General features: G+C 42.3%; 1 protein-coding gene and 1 long non-coding RNA gene across 5 annotated transcripts; one reads left to right on the forward strand and one right to left on the reverse strand.

The window, feature by feature from the left end:
- The first annotated feature begins 1,820 nt into the window (after positions 1-1,820).
- On the forward strand, positions 1,821-3,446 carry LOC139420856 (uncharacterized). The gene is made up of 3 exons (XR_011635550.1): positions 1,821-1,893; positions 2,518-2,622; positions 3,341-3,446. It is a non-coding gene; the product is annotated as an uncharacterized lncRNA (long non-coding RNA).
- LOC139420855 (heterogeneous nuclear ribonucleoprotein A/B-like) lies at positions 3,396-10,522 on the reverse strand. 4 transcript variants are annotated; one of them, XM_071171216.1, is made up of 9 exons: positions 10,437-10,522; positions 9,708-9,961; positions 8,763-8,931; positions 8,522-8,680; positions 8,289-8,420; positions 6,764-6,875; positions 6,317-6,475; positions 6,143-6,228; positions 3,396-5,596 (listed from the first exon to the last, which is right to left on the reverse strand). In XM_071171216.1, exons 2-8 carry the CDS (start codon positions 9,950-9,952, stop codon positions 6,158-6,160), a joined length of 1,047 nt encoding a protein of 348 aa, XP_071027317.1. In that variant the 5' UTR covers positions 9,953-9,961; positions 10,437-10,522; the 3' UTR covers positions 3,396-5,596; positions 6,143-6,157. The 4 variants fall into 4 exon arrangements, with proteins under 4 accessions (XP_071027317.1, XP_071027316.1, XP_071027318.1 ...); XM_071171215.1 differs by having other exon boundaries at positions 8,265-8,420; XM_071171217.1 differs by lacking the exon at positions 6,143-6,228 and having other exon boundaries at positions 4,430-5,596; positions 8,265-8,420; positions 10,437-10,510.
- Between the last annotated feature and the right edge of the window lie 8,365 nt (positions 10,523-18,887).

Raw genomic sequence — 18,887 nt, forward strand, 5'->3', positions numbered from 1 at the left:
TTTATACATTTGCAAACATTTCTAACAAAACATGTTTCGCTTTGTCATTATGGGGTATTGTGTGTTGATTGCTGAGGACATTTTTTTTTATCTTATCCATTTTAGAATAAGGCTGTAATGTCACAAAATGTGGAAAAAATCAAGGGGTCTGAATAATTTCTAAAGGCACTGTATGATCAAACACACTGCCAAAGTGAAACAATACAAGACAGATACAGCCCTCAGTTCACCTGATCAGACATACAGACCAGGGTTAAGTGAGTCTGTTGGTAGGAGGCCTAAATACATGTGGCAGGGCTTTGCTCATAGTAATATTTAATGTGCTCTGACTCCATCTAATGGTGAAGATGACATTTTCCCATAAACACCATCAGTGATGATCATGAAGTGTATGGACAACGCATTTGAAATGCGTTTGAAATCTCTTTCTTCAGACATATATTTGGATATTCATATTGACTGCAGGCCTAACTATAACATTTAAATTGGCCATGCGTTATGTGGACCCTTCAGGAGTTTGTCAGCATCTAATGTAGGCATACTATTGTTAAATAATGTAACAATGTCATGAAATTGAGAGGTCTCTGTCATATTGGCATCGGCCACCTCAAAACACTAACGGAATGTGTCCCAACCCAGCCTGCCCCACCCCAGCTTAACAGAGACCCTGGACCCTGTCAACAGCTGTGTGTGTCTGATTAACTGAGACCTCTTGTTCTTATTGACTACCCAGGATGCAGTAGCCTGGTCCCAGATCTGTTTGTGCTGTTGCCTACGCCATTGTCATTACCAAGCATGACAATTCCATAAGGAGTTGGCAAGAGAGCAGAAACAGACTGCCACCCAGGCTAAGGGTGCAGCTGTCAGACAAAGAATCGCCATGCGTCTAATGTGTCAGAGCCCCTCTTCATGTGTGCAGCACAGAGGCTGACGACAGAATGTAGGCCCCTCTATCTTGAGCAGCCATACAGTTGTCCAGGAATGAGGAGAATGAATATTGCTGTTTGTCCATCTGCTCAAAGAAATCCGTCTTCATCTCCAGCTGATTCCACATTGTCTCAGCGTGTGCATATTTCTTTTGGATGTATCACAGTATATTTCTATGGATTTTCAGAATAAATGTCTTTGAAACCTTGCCCCAGTGCTGTGCTCAGTCTGACGGAAAAGCACAGTATACACTGAAGTCACTAGAGGAGACGATACACAACAAATGGCAGAGGTGAAGATCTGCAAATCTAACAGACAGGACTGATCCTTTTATGTTTCCCACCAGACTACATGCCCCTTGACGAAGTTCTGTTGCTTTAAAACTAACTCATATCAGCATTGACTGCGTCTTTTAAAAATCATGATGTTCATCCATTACATAATTGCCTTTTATCCCCAACATAATGCAGCCTAATATATTTCCTATCAGTGTGGAATCAGCAGTTTTACTCTGGAAGCTGCTGCTACCCCTCCTACTACGTGGCATGAATATTTAATGATGTGTCAGGAGAGAGAGAGAGAGAGGGGGGTAGAGAGAGAGAGGGGGTAGAGAGAGAGAGGGTAGAGAGAGAGAGAGGGTAGAGAGAGAGAGAGGGTAGAGAGAGAGAGTGTGTAGAGAGAGAGGGTAGAGAGAGTGTAGAGACAGGATAGAGAGAGAGAGAGAGGTTAGAGAGAGAGAGAGAGTGTGTAGAGAGAGAGGGTAGAGCGAGAGTGTAGAGAGAGAGGTTAGAGCGAGAGAGAGTGTAGAGATAGATAGAAAAAAAGGGAGAGAGAGAGATCAATATCCCCCTCCCCTGCCCACACCCTGCAGGAGGCACACACACGCAGTGTCAGACACAGCTCTGGACCACTCATAGACAGACACAGGCACGTGTAGCTTTTGGACGCCACACACCCTGCTCTACGGTAAGAAATTCTCTGCATTAGATCTGTAGCTTCATATATTACATGTATATCATATATATTCCATCTGTGTCTACATGTCATGCCATATCTACTACAGTCCATGTGTCACCCTTTTACTAGGATGATAAAGACAGTTACTATACGTTCCACAGTAGGCTGGCTAGTAAACAGCATTATCCAAAAAGACAGTGATTGTTTTAGGATATTACTAATATACTGTAATATGATAGGGCACGTATTCTCAATCATTTGTCTGAGCACTCCCTGAGTGGAAGTGGAGCACATGCAACAGGACTGGATTTACAAGGAGGATGAGGGGTAGAAAGGGGGGAGAGAATGAAGGATGAGTACATGGGAGAACAAAGGCCAAGCCCAACAATACATGGTAGGTCTAAGGGGTGGGCATTAGTGATCAGAGAGACCAACAGTCATCCATGAAAATCTTACAACAGCTGTCCTTCACACCCACGTACACACACGGGTAGCAGTCTTGAAACCCTGTTTGGCTGAAACTATTATGAGTAATGTTTCATTCTAAGGCGTGTCCTTACTCATAGCCATTCGGATGGAAACATATTGATAGCAACTACTGTGTCTCCTTTGCATCTCCCTCTTCATTTACAGCTATCATGTCTGACAAACCCAATATGAGAGAAATCTCCAGCTTTGACAAGACTAAGCTGAAGAAGACGGAGACCAGAGTGAAGAACCCATTGCCAACCAAAGAAAGTGAGTGAATCTTGTCCATCTAGCTCTGTGATGAATCTGCTTGAGGTAGGGCTCAGCCCTTTAAGGTGTTCCATGGGCTGTCAGATCCATCTTATTGCTGGCATCTCTCCCTAGCAACAGATGACCAGGCAAGAAGATGGGCCATTTACTACCCATCCATGCAAGAGTAACTGTGTGTTCAGGGGAGGGGTTTTCTTTAAATTGATTAACAAAGGAAATGCAAATATGTGAGATTAACCATAGCGATAAACACAGATGCTGTATAAAAGACACCTTGTACTGTACACTGGCCCAAAGGGGGGAGGGGTGTTCTCTCAATTAAAAATACATTTTACATGGTGACAGCATGAGTCAATATCTGTGCTTCACTCAAGAACTGTAATCTGGAGAGGTGGTTTTATTAGTCAGGATCTATAGGCCATCACACTCAACCACAGGAGGTTGGTGGCACCTTACTTGGGTAGGATGGGCTTGTGGTAATGGCTAGAGCAGAATAGGTGGAATGGTATCAAATACATGGTTTCCAGGTGTTTCATGCCATTCCATTTTCTCCATTACAGCCATTCTTATGAGCTGTCCTCCCCTCAGCAGCCCCCACTGCACTCAAACATTTTGCTTTGATCATTGGATCATCCAATAACAGAAATATGCATAGAAATGAATATCTGAGATAGCCTTTTTCTTCGAAAAGGGTTTAACATTTGTTTCCATGTTGTAGCAATTGACCAAGAGAGGAAACGAGAGCCATCGCCTTGACCAGAGGAAGAGAAGTGTTTCCAACCAGCTACTTTAATTTGATTCTCTGACCTCCATCTGTCAAGAACCATAACTATGAAGGGAGAACAGGACCTTGACTTTTATCACACTGGTGCTCAACGAAATTGTAAAATGAGGGGTATTAGGATTGGTTGCTAGTCAGAGGATGTTTTCGAAACACTTATTGCTCAATGTTTTGTATGTCTCTAAGTCAGAGTAATAAAATATGACAAAAATATTTGTTCTATCATTGTGAACAGGTTGTGTACATTCAAGTAGACTACAGGCCTAAACACAAGTGGCCAAGCCTCCAAAGGTACAACGGTGCCATAGCCACACTCGCAGATATTTAACAGAATATTGAGGTATTCTATTCTCTTCGAAGCTAGTCTTCACATTTCCCAAAACCGCGAATAGCAGCTGCCGTTCAATAAACTTTGATTAGTTGCTAGCCTGGGTGCAAGTCTTTGTGATCCTTAAGGAATTGTTTCAGTTGACAATGAACAGCTCCAGGGAAATTAGTTATAACCTACCGTGTTTTTCAAGCCATATTAGCAGTTTAATTACATGCAATTCTGCTGATTTACAATGTGAAATGAAAAGGACATTTCTGCCCAGTTTCGAACCAGTGTGGTGACAATGGTTTCTTAGAACCAATGGCTTCTATGGTTGTGGCTAGATGGTGTACAGCTACGGACCAAGTGCTGCATGTTTCAGTTGCATCCGGGACAACTGTAGCATTTTAGTAAAGCCTAACCTAGTTCTCCTTACCTGCCATGTTCAGTATCCTATCAGGCTACAAAAACTCAAGCTATCAGGTCCAATAAACCACCAGGGACCTGCAAAACCACTGAAGACTAAATGGGCCCGTACGGAATCAACTCAGATTGGCGCCAGCGAAATGACGTAAGAAATATTCAATTCAATCAAATTCCTAGTATGAGTGCCAGTCTGTGCCATCATGCCAAACAAAAATTGTTTGGCTTGACAATGAGCAATGGTGTTGGCAAGAGCACAAACAGACCTGGGACCAGGCAGTCAAAATCCCACATCAGAATATATATTTTTTTACTATGCTGTGAAAGATCCTTTTCAGTGCAATTAAACTAGTGTATGGAAATGTTTTACACACAATACATGTAAGCATGCTACTGTAGAGCTGACATGCACATCTCCAGCAACATTACAGTTGTTTGCCATTACAAACCACTGTCCAATTTAGATGTTGCCCCTCAAACATGTTAGTGAGAATGTCATGTATAACTACGCATAGGCTGCTTTTACACAGCCAGCCCAATTCTGATGTATGGCACCAATTGGTCTTTTGACAATAATTGGCAAAGATCAGAATTGGACTTCCTGTATAAGTAAACACAGCCATAAACAAATCTAATGAAACCAAAATGAGGCATCAAAGAGCAGTCAACCTAGTAAAATAGACAACATAAATATGACACAGCAGGAGAGACTTTCAGCAACAGTAGGGAAAAGGCAAATAATGGTCTACAAATATGGAATTAATCTCAAATACAAAATGTCCAAGATAAATTATTCAAATGCTAATCAAGCATTAACATTAGACAGTATCTGTAACTTAAACATTAAAGAGACAAAATTATAAAATCAATTTTATTTCTAACAATTAGCCAAAGACAATGACGTAGCAATATTCTGCAGGCTTTAACTATATTTTCTATAAATGCCACTTAACAGGTCAAAATTAAAATGAATCCAAAATATACTGGTTGGTTCCATCTACAAGTTGACATTCTCTAGACAATCGTAAATGAATTCAGATTTAGGCAAATCCCTTTTACATCATACCCCAATCCCACACTGAATTCCTTGTTGCAAGTCCAGAGCCAGAAAAGAAAGTCATCTAGAAACCAGAAAAAAATTACTCAAAATTGGTTTATTTCAAAAGCTCCGACAGCTTCCGATTCTCATGTAAATCCAGTCGACATGTAAAATACAACCATACAATACATTAGATTCAAAAAAGGTACCAAAAAGTACAGTAAAAATAACACTTCCATCTCTGGAAATGTGGACCCCCCCCAAAAAAGATAAAATAAAAACATGGAAAAGTGGCATTTACTTCTCCAGTTCCTCAGATGGTCTGTACAAATGGAGCATGAATCTCATCCCACAGGAAAGAATCAAGTCCTGCATACTTCTGCCACGCCCATGGTCTTTCAAATCTGTGTTTACTTGAGTCCTTTAAGAGAGGAGAAAAAGGAATTGTTGCACACCACTTAAGACATGAGCCCACCACCCTGCATCAAAGAGCAAGCAAACAGCTAGGGCAACAAGCATGCAAGAAACAGGGGATGGATTAGAAAGTCAATGCTGCCGGTTAGAGTGGTTATGGCATAGCATTAAGGGAAACGGCAGACATTGTTAAATTTGCTGTGCAGCTTTAAGCAGATAGTCACCCATCTCCCACTCTAGAAAACCCATTGTGGTCCACCGCAACATCAACCCTTATTGATCCAGTAGTGTAGTTGTAGGGGTGCATCTGATGCAGATTTTGTGCTGGCAAATTTGAGGGTTTGAGGTTGTGTACTTTCAAAACAAGTTTCCTATCCCCAACAGCACTGTATTTACTTAATCCAATTGATGAAGAGTGGAGTAATTTCATTATAATCTACAATAGCCTTCCCCTGTGCCAGACTATAAATCTTGGCAAGGAAATTTTTGGGCATCAATGCCACATCTAACAGCTATATCGCACCACAATGTTACAAAGCACTAAAATGCATACCTGCACTACATGTGATCAGTATGGCTTGTAGCTACCCTGGTGGCCTCCACGTCTTGGAGTTTTCCCATAGCTTGTATTGCCCTGGTCTGCAGGAATAGAGAGAGAGGACTGAGTGCTTCTGTGCAAAGACAAGTCAAACAATCAGGTAGGCGCTTGCCAGAGGTCTATACTCACTGTAGTCGTAGCCCCCTCCATAGTATCCAGCGGAGTAGTCATAGTTGCCGTAACTTCCATAGTTTCCATAGCCCTGCTGCCCACCATAGCCATAGCCCTGGTTGCCATAGCCTTGGCTCCAGTAATTACTATAACCCTGGTTCCCATATTGGTTTTGGCCTGAGGGAAAGAAATGTGGTTAAGTCAGAAAATCATTTTGCACAAAAATTATAATCCAGATATTTATGGTCCAAGGATGGATGTCCATTAGCAACTCATTTCTCAGATCCTTCCATGCCTTGTGAGCGGAACACCTGTCACCTTAAAGCTGAGGTCTTCCTGCAGGTACAACCCATTGCACCCTGCCCTTTACTTGAAATGAAACTAGCATTATACAAATACTCTGCATACCTTCGTGATGCCTTAAGTCACTCATAACTACGTCGGACTGCTTTCTTTAATACGCACCACCACGACCCCTGCCTCCCCGGCCTCCTCCATAGCTCCCGCCACCACCACCACGGCCTCCGAACTGCTGCTGCTGGTACACCTCCTTGGGCTGGGCGATTTTGATCTCACACTGGAATTAAATCAAGAAGGATGGTTTAATAATAGATGCGGTAAAGACATGACAGCATGCAGTACAAACACGCAAGACCTATTCACACCCATCTTTTAAGTTGAAGATTTAGAATCTAGTGTCAAGCTCACACTGGACCCCCATTTCAGTCAGGACACTGCAACACAATCCATTTGAACACAGACGTGCAAAAATGAAATGGTGTTTAATTTGGACATAATAATTCTAGTAATTTCACACCATGCAAGTGGGTCTGAAACTCTTGCATGCAATGTGCATTTCAGTGAGGAAGCATTGTAACACCACGTTGCATGAGCATGGCCCAAAGCATTTCAGGAGGGAATAAACAAATGTACAGACTAAGCAATTAGACAAGTTTGCATTTCACACAAATAAGATGCTTAGCCAGACCGATGTACACTGAACAAAAATTATAAGACGCAACATGTAAAGTACTCATTGCATGAACAGAAATAAAAATATCACAGAAACATCCCTTAATCAATGTGTGCGCAAATTTGTTTACATTCCTGCATTTGTCCTTTGCCAAGATAATCTATCCACCTGACAGGTATGACATATCAAGAAGCTCATGAAACAGTGTGATCATTACACAGGTGCACCTTGTGCTGGGGACAATAAAAGAGCACTAAAATGTGCAGTTGTCTCAACTCCACAGATGTCTCCAATTGAGGGAGCGTGCAATTTGCATGCTGACTGCAGTAATGTCCGCCAGAGCGGTTGCCAGATATGGTAATTTATTGTTCATTTCTCTAAACCACCTCAAATAAATGTTTTAGAGAATTTGGCAGTACGTCCAACCGGCCTCACAACCGCAGACCACGTGTATGGCTTTGTGTGGGCGAACAGTTTGCTGATCTTAAAGTTATAAACAGAGTACCCAGTGGGGACAGTGGGGTTATGGAACCAACACAATTGCAATTTATCGATGGCAATTTGAACGCACAGAAATACTGTGACGAGATCCTGAGGCCCATTGTCGTGCCATTCATCTGCCGACATCTCATATTTCAGCATGATAATACACTGCCCCATGTCGCACGGTTCTGTACACAATTCCAGGAAGCTGAAAATGTCTCAGTTCGTTTATGGCCTGCACACTCAGAAACCCATTGAAGGTATTTGTACCTAACACATGCATATCTGTATTCCCAGTCATGTGAAATCTATAGATTAGGGCCTAATGAATTTATTTAAAATTGACCAACTTCCTTATATGAACTGTAACTGAGTAAAACCGAAGAAATTGTTGCATATTGCATTATATTTTTGTCAGTATAGAATTATAACTACAGCATACACGTTAACCCACATATCCCACCATCAACCGTAAGTTAAAAAAAAAATAGGTTTAAGAAATATACATACAAGGCCTTCCTTTCCGTTTGTTACCTTGGTTCCACAGACATTGTGGAACTTTTTTTCAAGGCATTTTTTAACAGTGGCCTCTTCTTTGAATGTGATGAAGATAAACCCCCTCCTTTTTTTGAACTTCGGGTCCACTGGAAGTTCAATGGATTCAATCTGAAGATGTGAATTATGACACATTTAGAACACTGGAAAATCAATAGCTACTAAAACATACAGGAAGGTCAAGTTGAGGCCATCATAGGACAATGACAAACCTCTCCAAAGGTTCCAAAGTATTCTCTTATGGTCTCCTCTGTGGCTTCTGGGTTTAGGCCACCAACAAAGATTTTCTTGGCTGGTTCCTTCTTCATTGCCATCGCCTTCTTTGGGTCTATCTGTCGTCCATCTAGCCTGTGTTCTTTCTGCTCAAGAACCTACCAGGTTAGAGAAAAGGTTAGTATACAAAGCCCAACTTGTCACAATGTAAAACCATGTCACCTTTCTCATGGCACATACCTTGTCTACACTTGCTGCTTCTTTGAACAAGATGAACCCAAACCCACGTGATCGTCCTGTGTTTGAGTCCATCTTGATGGTACAATCAGTCACCTCTCCAAATTTGGAGAAGTAGTCTTTCAGGTCTTTTTTGCTAGTGTCCCAGCTAAGTCCACCAACAAACATTTTGCTGCAGAGAAACACAGATCAGTAACACACCTAGGACAATTCTCATAGACTGACAAAACAGCCACTATAAATATATTTGTTTTTTATATTATTTTAGTTAAAAAAATCTCAAATTACTAGGGACATTGTGGCGTACAAACTTGTACAGGCCAGTAACAGACTGGGTGTTCACACATATTTTGGTGGAAATATAGCTGAGAATTCTCAACTCCACGATATGTACATCACATCTCAATAGAGTTGGAGACGATGAGTTTTGGTGGAGTGTACCACCAACTACATCGAGTCGGTATCATTTAACGCATACCACATTAGTCCTGTGTAACGACGGCATTTTCTACGGGTGCTGCAATCTGTAGTTTTTGATAACTAAATTCTGTGTGACCTGTCAAATCGCATCACATAATCTGCGCATGAGTATGAAGTTAACTACTTAAAACATGCACTACAAAGCAATAGTTTTATAAATATCAATGATTTAACGCTTACTGTGTATTTGTGCTTGTCATAGTTGTCAGTGGGAGTTGGAATCCAGTTTCTCAACTCCACTCCATTGTAGAGTTGAGAATTCTCAGTTAGTTGAATCACTGCAACTCATAACACTAAATATTTCTGAAAAATGAAATGCTATAACTGAATTCTAGCCAGTTGAAGTTCATCCCCCAAATGGGCTGCACATGGCTCCAAAAATGAAAAAAAAATGTTTTACCAAGGACAGCGAAGAAACCAGTCAGTATGTTACATAAATATGTTAAAAACCACCATACAGAAACGTACCCAGCGTCATCCTCGCCTTTACTTGCATTTATCTGTCCCCCCTCTGCCGCTCCGTTCTGCGTGACTCCTTCCTCCACCACAGCCGGTTCCTCTGCCACTGTCTCTCCCTCTACGGTGCAGCTCTGTTCTTCTTGTTCCTCTGCCTCGGGGTGTTCTGTGGATTCTTCTGCGCCATTCAGTTCTTCCTCGGCTTCATTTCCATTTTTAGCGGTCTCCATGAATTGCTGCTCAGCGTCGTCAGACATAGTGATCGCCTACCGTAGGGGAAAAGAACGTTAGCTAGCAGCCCAAGTGATATGAATAGCATTTCCCGTAGACAACCATAAACATTCGAAAAGTAGGCCCCAATGACTGCCCTGCCATACACTAACCGGCTTCTTGAAGCTTGTTAACATCGGGACACTAACATTTGAGTTGATAACACCACAGCCAAAGTTTAATTGTATTGTACTTTATACGGATACAATCAAACTGTACACAAACAATTCAAAGGCCTTATATTCTAATCTGAACAGATGTATTTAGCAATTACGATAGCTCGCTAATGTTAGCTGGTGATTCTGCTCGTGTTTGCGGCCTACCAGTGCCTGACTTGACAAACCGAGTTAGCTTGCAATAGCTAATGACGTTAGAGCAGCTATACATTATTTAGCTAGCGCGATACCGAGGGACATACATCGTTGAATCACAACGCAATGTGTGCGAGATAAAAACGAAAATAGCGCTTACTGTTTAAAATGTACGCTGCTATTCAAGATGGATACTCTCCGACTCCGCTAACTCGTGGCAATCTTTATACAACCGGATAGAGTACCACAGTGTTGTCGTCATAATACCCATAAAACCTAGCGGTCAAACACGGAAATGGTTCCATTTGGTTTTTCATCATACATTTTTACCCATAAGAGATTTTAGAATCACTTCAAACAAGGTCTGTGTTTTTGTGGATCAAAGTATAATGTAACGATGGGAAACCAAGGCTTTCTGAAGGCATCGGCATTTTCACCAAATTGTACCGAAAAACGGTTATTTTCTCTGAGCTTCATTATCTGTTCAGAATGCACATTAGTGACACCAGCTTGTCAGCAACAAATAGCAGCTTATGATTATCAGACAGTTTTAGCAAATCAAATCAAATTCTATTTGTCACATGAGCCAAATACAACAGGTGTAGTAGACCTTACAGTGAAATGCTTAAAGCCCTTATAACCAACAATGCAGTTAAAAAATAAAAACAAAAAAATAAGAATAAGAAAAACAATTAACAAATAATTAAGACCAGCAGTAAAATAACAATAGTGAGGCTATATACAGGGGGTACCGGTACAGAGTCAATGTGCAGGGGGGGAACCGGTTAGTCAAGGTAATTGACTTATGCATAGATAATGACAGAGAGTAGCAGCAGCGTAAAAGAGGGGGGTGGCAATGCAAATAGTTTTGGTAGCCATTTGATTAGATGTTCAGGAGTTATGGCTCGGGGGTAGAAGCTGTTTAGAAGCCTCTTGGAACTAGACTTGGCGCTCCGGTATCGCTTGCCATGCGGTAGCAGAGAGAACAGTCTATGACTAGGGTGGCTGGAGTGTTCACCAATTTTTAGGGCCTTCCTCCACCGCCTGGTAAAGAGGTCCTGGATGGCAGGAAGCTTGGCCCCAGTGATGTACTGGGCCGTACACACTACCCTGTAGTGCCTTGCGGTCAGAGGCCGAGCAGTTGCCATACCAGACAGCGATGAAACCAGTTCCGTAGCCGTATAACATTTTGAGGATCTGAGGACCCCATGCCAAATCTTTTCAGTCTCCTGAGGGGGAATACGTTTTGTTGTGCCCTCTTCATGACTGTCTTGGTGTGCTTGGACCAGGTTCGTTTGTTGGTGATGTGGACCCCAAGGAACTTGAAGCGCTCAACCTGCTCCACTACAGCCCTGTCGATGAGAATGGGGGCGTGCTCGGTCCTCCTTTTCCTGTGGTCCACAATCATCTCCTTTGTCTTGATCACGTTGAGGGAGAGGTTGCTGTCCTGGCACGACACGGCCAGGTCTCTGACCTCCTCCCTATAGGCTGTCTCGTTGTTGATCAGGCCTACCACGGTTGTGTCATCGGCAAACTTAATGATGGTGTTGGAGTCGTGCCTGGTCGTGCAGTCATGAGTGAACAAGGGAGTACAGGAGGGGACTGAGCATGCACCCCTGAAGGGCCCCCGATATACAGTACCAGTCACAAGTTGACACACCTACTCATTCCAGGGTTTTTCTTTATTTGTACTATTTTCTACAGTGTAGAATAATAGTGAAGACATCAAAACTATGAAATAACACATTATTTACAGTTGAAGTCGGAAGTTTACATACACCTTAGGCAAATACATTTAAACTCAGTTTTTCACAATTCCTGACATTTAATCCTAGTAAAAATTCAGGGCCTTGTGATGGCCACTCCAATACCTTGACTTTGTTGTCCTTAAGCCATTTTACCACAACTAGGGAAGTATGCTTGGGGTCATTGTTCATTTGGAAGACCCATTTGCGACCCAGCTTTAGCTTCCCGACTGATGTCTTGAGATGTTGCTTCAATATATCCACATAATTTTCTTTCCTCATGATGCGATCTATTTTGTGAAGTGCATCAGTCCTTCCTGCAGCAAAGCACCCACACAATATGATGCTGCCACCCCCGTGCTTCACGGTTGGAATGGTGTTCTTCAGCTTGCAAGCCTCCCCCTTTTTCCTCCAAACATAACGATGGTCATTATGGCCAAACAGTTATATTTTTGTTTCATCAGACCAGAGGACATTTCTCCAAAAAGTACAATCTTTGTCCCTATGTGCAGTTGCAAACCGTAGCCTGGCTTTTTTATGTCAATTTTGGAGCAGTGGCTTCTTCCTTGCTGAGCGCCCTTTCAGGTTATGTCGATATAGGACTCGTTTTTACTGTGGATAGAAATACTTTTGTACCGGTTTCCTCCAGCATCTTCACAAGGTCCTTTGCTGTTGTTCTGGGATTGATTTGCACTTTTCGCACCAAAGTACGTTCATCTCTAGGAGACAGAATGCGTCTCCTTCCTGAGCGGTATGACGGCTGCGTGGTCCCATGGTGTTTACTCTTGCGTACTATTGTTTGTACAGATGAACGTGGTACCTTCAGGCGTTTGGAAATTGCTCCCAAGGATGAACCAGACTTGTGGAGGTCTACAAATTTTTTTCTGAGGTCTTGGCTGATTTCTTTGGATTTTCCCATGATGTCAAGCAAAGAGGCACTGAGTTTGAAGTTAGGCCTTGAAATACATCCACAGGGACACCTCCAATTGACTCAAATTAGGTCAATTAGCCTATCAGAAGCTTCTAAAGCCATGATATAATTTTCTGGAATTTTCCAAGCTGTTTAAAGGCACAGTCAATTTAATGTATGTCGACTTCTGACCCAGTGGAATTGTCATACAGTAAATTATAAGTGAAATAATCTGTCTGTAAACAATTGTTGGAAAAATGTATTGTGTCATGAGCAAAGTAGATGTCCTAACCGACTTGCTAAAACAATAGTTTATTAACAAGAAATGTGTGGAGTGGTTAAAAACGAGTTTTAATGACTCCAACCTTAGTGTATGTAAACTTCCGACTTCGACTGTATATTCTCCATCCAGCTAACTTGACACAACTGTGGGAAGCATTGGAGTCAACATGGTTCAGCATCCCTATGGAATGCTTTAGACACCTTGTAGTGTCCATGCCTTGACGAATTTAGGCTATTCTGAGGGGAAAAGGGGCTGCAACTCAATATTAGGAATGTTTTGTACACTCAGTGCATATAAAACACAGTAAAATCATGTGTTTGACTGCACTGGATCTTTAAACTGAACTGTGCTACAGCCAGCATGGCTATCTGATTGTGAATAACTGCAGTTAATGTTTTCCTGATGAAACATCGGCATCTAGTGGATTAAAGGCACACTTTTCCAGCAGACACTCAAAGCACATTGGGACTTTAAATTGAAAAAATGTACTTCGATAGAAACACACATGCATACATTCTCAACAACAACAACTAAACTCCACGTCTGTACCACGTGGTCATTATTCTCATCATTTTTGCAGTTATTTTAATTGGTGGCTTGATCAGGTTAGAGGAGAGTGAGAATTGGGAGGGGACTCCCTTGCACACTAAGGTGGAGTGGAGAAGCCTCCATCTCAAACCCAGGTGCTCATGCTATAGCCTAGCCCCAGGTCCCCTTCTGTCCTCAATAGCAAGAAGCAACTGGCTGCTGGATGGGAGAGGGAGAGGGAGGCTTGAGCCTGGGGAGGGACATGTCAATCTAGAACTTTCCTACAAAAAAATTCTAAACGTCTGGGTTGGTAGATTCCTCCAGTGGTCTTAAACTGTTTTTCAAGTGCTTTTTCAAGTGCTGTTCCCCATAGTAATTGGGTTGTTCAGTGGTCGGTTTGGATTTAAAGGGGAAAGGGTTTGGGTCCACTACAAGGTGTATTTACAGTGTATTTCAATTAAGGTTGTGAGAGATGAAACACATTGATGTGGTTAGAAATAAAAAGAGAGAAAATGTAAATACTTAAAAAATGTATTTGTAATAAAAGGCACATTATTTAAAACAAAGTCTGGCTAGCATGGATACAACAAATGTTCTTTGGATCAGTGTGCAACTTTGGAATGTTTCTATATAAACTTTTCTCATATAGAGTTTCCCTGTGGGGTACTACAGTCAGTCACCCCAACTCTCCGTTTGGTCACATACCAAACAACATCTAACATACCTTCCTCTTGCAGATATACAATCTTCTCCAAGGATCTCAATTTCACCTCAGCAATCTTTGGAGCCTGCCGTGTGGACAAGCTGAGTGGGAGAATGTACTGGAACACCCCTGAAACACACAGAGATGGGTACAGTAAGATGGAGACCCAAACAAACAGTATCACAAATGAATAAGAGAGCTTTCCTGGCTGGCATGCAAAGGCTAATTAGATGGCATCATGCATGTGAAATATTCCCTTTGCAGATGACTGATATGCGTACAGGTCCAAAATCGGACAAATTACCAAGTGGCCTCATGGGTGGAATTGTATTCATATTTTTCATAATTTCATAATTAATAAACATTTTTTTTAAACCAGTCGAAAATCCGGTGTTTCTCTGTCAAACGGTTTTGTTATATTTCAGTCTTATGTGATGTATATAAAGTGTAATATTGGGATGCAAACTCAACATTTTACACATTTCAACTATATCTGACATGATACGGGTTTCTTCTTTTTTTAAGCCCTGTCTATGAGGTGTATACTTTTGTTTCAAATTATATTTGTTTAAGACTACCAAGAAACACTCTGTAACCATGATTAAGCCCATTGCAGGAAAAGGTAATATCTTATCTTCTGAAGTGTTGGGTCTTAGATCACAATTGTGGTTCTGTTTTGTGCCAGACTGATAAACACAGACCCTCAGACTGAAGAGGAGGTGAGGTAGCTGAGATAGTAAACTAACAAGATGCTAAACTTACAATACAATGTTGTCTTCCTCTGAGTGTGGAGGGAGCATTGCACCCTCACTGTCTGATTCCCTTTTAACCTAATCAACGAGCTGTACTGATGGTGTGTGGTGTGTGTGTGTGTGTGTGTGTGTGTGTGTGTGTGTGTGTGTGTGTGTGTGTGTGTGTGTGTGTACGGACTTGTCGTCTCTATGGTGTGAGAAAGAGCAGGATCTGAGAGGAAGGGTGTTGCTTTGGCTCAGAGGAAAGGTGAGGAGGACAAAGAGAGCCTCTGTCCAGGCCTTGAGCAAGCATCACCATCATGTGGCATGACTCTGTCCAGCACCAATGCTAGACAACACAATGACCAAACACATACCTAGGGTTCTTAGTCCACTGCCATCCTCACACATGCACGTGTGCAAGAATACACACACGTTGACACACCTGCATGCACGTACACACACATGTAAGCAAGCGTACACCTGCACACACACACACAATTTAAAGTTAAAAGTATAACATTTGGCTTTGCATCATACTTCCAGAACATAAAAGGTTGGATGTAAAACTGTTTGGCATACAGCAATCCAAATAGAATCAACTAATTTATTTAACAGTGATTCAAAAAATCCAATAAGTGGATAACCCTCACAATTCTATAATGTTTAGTTGAAAAACATACAATCAAAACATACATCAATCATATACCTATATGAAGCCAATCCATCATCAAGAGTTATAGTACCTGCAATGAGTAGCTGGGTGTCCTTCCTGTCTTTTGTGATATAGAGGGATGTCATGAGAAAGAAGAGGCCCCCTAGGACCCCTATGAAGCAGCACAGCAGGAAACTGAACTCCAGACTAAGGAAACTACATGCATGAGAGTCAGGCTGGTGTCTACTCAGAGCATCAGAGATCTACAGACAGGAGAAGAGGCAGTAGTACCAGGGTTGCGCTCAATTCCATTTATTTTATGTAAATTCAATGAGAATTGAATGAAAAACATTTGAAATTGGAATTGACCCCAACCCTGGTTGTCACTGTTCACTGACATACAAACCCTACTGTAGGGCTGATAGATTTTGATTCAACAATAGAATGTATTGCAATGAATTGTAAATTACAGTGTTACTGCTCCCAGCAGGTAAGGGCTTCCGGTATCTCCTAGGAGATGACAGACCATGATTTGCAGAGCTTCAGCTTCAGCTGAGAGGAAATACATGCAGGTGAACCCAGTGACTTATAATTACACTGCAATATACACTCAATGGATAGTTTATCAGGTACACCCATTTAGTACTGGGTCGCACCCCTCTTTACCTCCAGAACGTCCTGAATTATTTGGGGCATGGACACATTGTTCCATTGGTATAAAGGGACCTAACGTGTGCCAGGAAAACATTCCCCACACCCTTACACCACCGCCACCAGCCTGTACCGTTGACACCTGGCAGAATGGGACCATGGACTCATGCTGCTTACTCCAAATCCTGACTCTGCCATCAGCATGATGCAACAGGAACCGGGATTCGTTGGACCAGGCAATGTTTTTCCACTCCTCAGTTGTCCAGTGTTGGTGATTGCATGCCCACTGGAGCTGCTTCTTCTCGCTTTTAGCTGATAGGAGTGTAACCCGGTGTGGTCGTCTGCTGCAATAGCCCATCCATGACAAGGACAGACGAGTTGTGCATTCCGATAACTATATATTTGTAGATATCCAGTTGGATAAACACACCAAACAGCCTACCTGACTGCTCGGAGGCATCCGCATGGTCCTAAAGCACATCGTTTGGTGTCACATTCAAATGATAAAACTGGGTGGGGGGCCAAAATCAATATTTCAAAATGTGGCCCCTGCAAGAACTTATGGCTTACTCACTGATACTGACTGGTTAATGCATTTTGATATCGTGTGACTCTTCAAATTGCAGTGAATCAAACTCACCAGGAGGATATCAGCTAGAATGGCCCAGTTCATTGATAATATAGGCTCCCTCAATGAACCCTTGAGCAAAATTAGACATTTACAGGCATCAAAAACAACATATGGTCAACATAATGCTTGTTCAAATGTGTTTTACTAAGCAGCTCCTAATGAGAGCAAGATGAGAGCATCAATCAATCAAATGAAGACCCTAAAGAGCAAACGAAAAAACACATTTCATACATAAGTGGCAGTAATCAAATCAAATCAAATTTTATTGGTCACATGGTTAGCAGATGTTAATGCGAGTGTAGCGAAATGCTTGTGCTTCTAGTTCCGACGTGCAGTAATATCTAACAAGTAATCTAACAATTTCACAACAACTACCTTATACACACAAGTGTAAAGGAATGAAAAAGAATATGTACATACTATATACATATATGGATGGTCGTGCGGCATAGGCAAGATGCAGTAGATGGTATAGAGTACAGTATATACATATGATATGAGTAATGTAGGGTATGTAAACATTATATAAAGTGGCATTGTTTAAAGTGACTAGTGTGGGGCCCCAGTGTTGAGGATCAGCAGCGTGGAGATGTTGTTTCCTACTCTCACCACCTGGGGGCGGCCTGTCAGAAAGTTCAGGACCCAGTTGCACGGGGCAGGGTCGAGACCCAGGGTCGAGACCCAGGGTCTCTAGCTTAATGATGAGTTTGGAGGGTACAATGGTGTTAAATACTGAGCTGTAATCGATGAACAGCATTCTTACATAGTTATTCCTCTTGTCCAGATGGGTTAGGGCAGTGTGCAGTGTGATTGTGATTGCATCGTCTGTGAACCTATTGGGACGGTAACTCAAATTGGAGTGGGTCTAGGGTGTCAGGTAGGGTGGAGGTAATATGATCCTTGACCAGTCTCTCAAAGCACTTCATGATGACGGAAGTGAGTGCTACGGGGAAATAGTCGTTTAGCTCAGTTACCTTAGCTTTCTTGGGAACATGAACAATGGTGGCCCTCTTGGAGCATATGGGAACAGCAGACTGGGATAGGGATTGATATGTCCGTAAACACACCAGCCAGCTGGTCTGCGCATGCTCTGAGGACGTGGCTAGGGATGCTATCTGGGCCGGCAGCCTTGCGAGGGTTAACACGTTTGCTGCAGTGACGGAGAGCCCTCAGTGGCACTGTATTGTCCTCAAAGCGAGAAAGCAGTTGTTTAGTTTGTCTGGGAGCAAGACTTTGATGTCCGTAACGGGGCCGCTTTTCTTTTTGTGAGTAGTAATTGACTGTAGACCCTGCCACATACGTCTCGTACCTGAGCCGTTGAATTGCAACTTTACTTTGTCTCCATACTGATGCTTAGCTTATTTGATTGCCTTGCGGAGGGAATAGCTACACTGTTTGTATTTGGTCATGTTTCTGGTCACCTTGCCATGATTAAAAGCAGTGGTTCGCGCTTTCAGTATTGCGCGAATGCTGCCATCAATCCACGGTTTCTGTTTGGGGAAGGTTTTAATAGTCACCGTGGGTACAACATCACTGATGCACTTGCTAATAAACTCGCTCACTGAATCAGCGAATACATCAATGTTGTTGTCTGAGGCTATCCGGAACATATCCCAGTCCATGTGATCGAAGCAATCTTGAAGCGTGGAATCAGATTGGTCGGACCAGCATTGAACAGACCTGAGCACAAGCGTTTCCTGTTTTAGTTTCTGTCTATAGGCTGGGATCAACAAAATGGACTCTGTGGTCAGATTTTCCGAAAGGAGGGAGAGGG

The sequence above is a fragment of the Oncorhynchus clarkii genome, chromosome 12 (assembly GCF_045791955.1).
Source record: "Oncorhynchus clarkii lewisi isolate Uvic-CL-2024 chromosome 12, UVic_Ocla_1.0, whole genome shotgun sequence".
Lineage (NCBI taxonomy): Eukaryota > Metazoa > Chordata > Actinopteri > Salmoniformes > Salmonidae > Oncorhynchus > Oncorhynchus clarkii.

Bases quoted from the DNA above. Each gene is read 5' to 3' on its own strand.
- LOC139420855 (XM_071171215.1), bottom strand. From the start codon at position 9,952: ATGTCTGACGACGCTGAGCAGCAATTCATGGAGACCGCTAAAAATGGA. The intron at 8,932-9,707 runs GTACGTTTCTGT...GTTTCTCTGCAG, and splicing joins AAAGGCGAGGATGACGCTGG to CAAAATGTTTGTTGGTGGAC. The intron at 8,681-8,762 runs GTATGTGCCATG...CTAACCTGGTAG, and splicing joins AAGCAGCAAGTGTAGACAAG to GTTCTTGAGCAGAAAGAACA.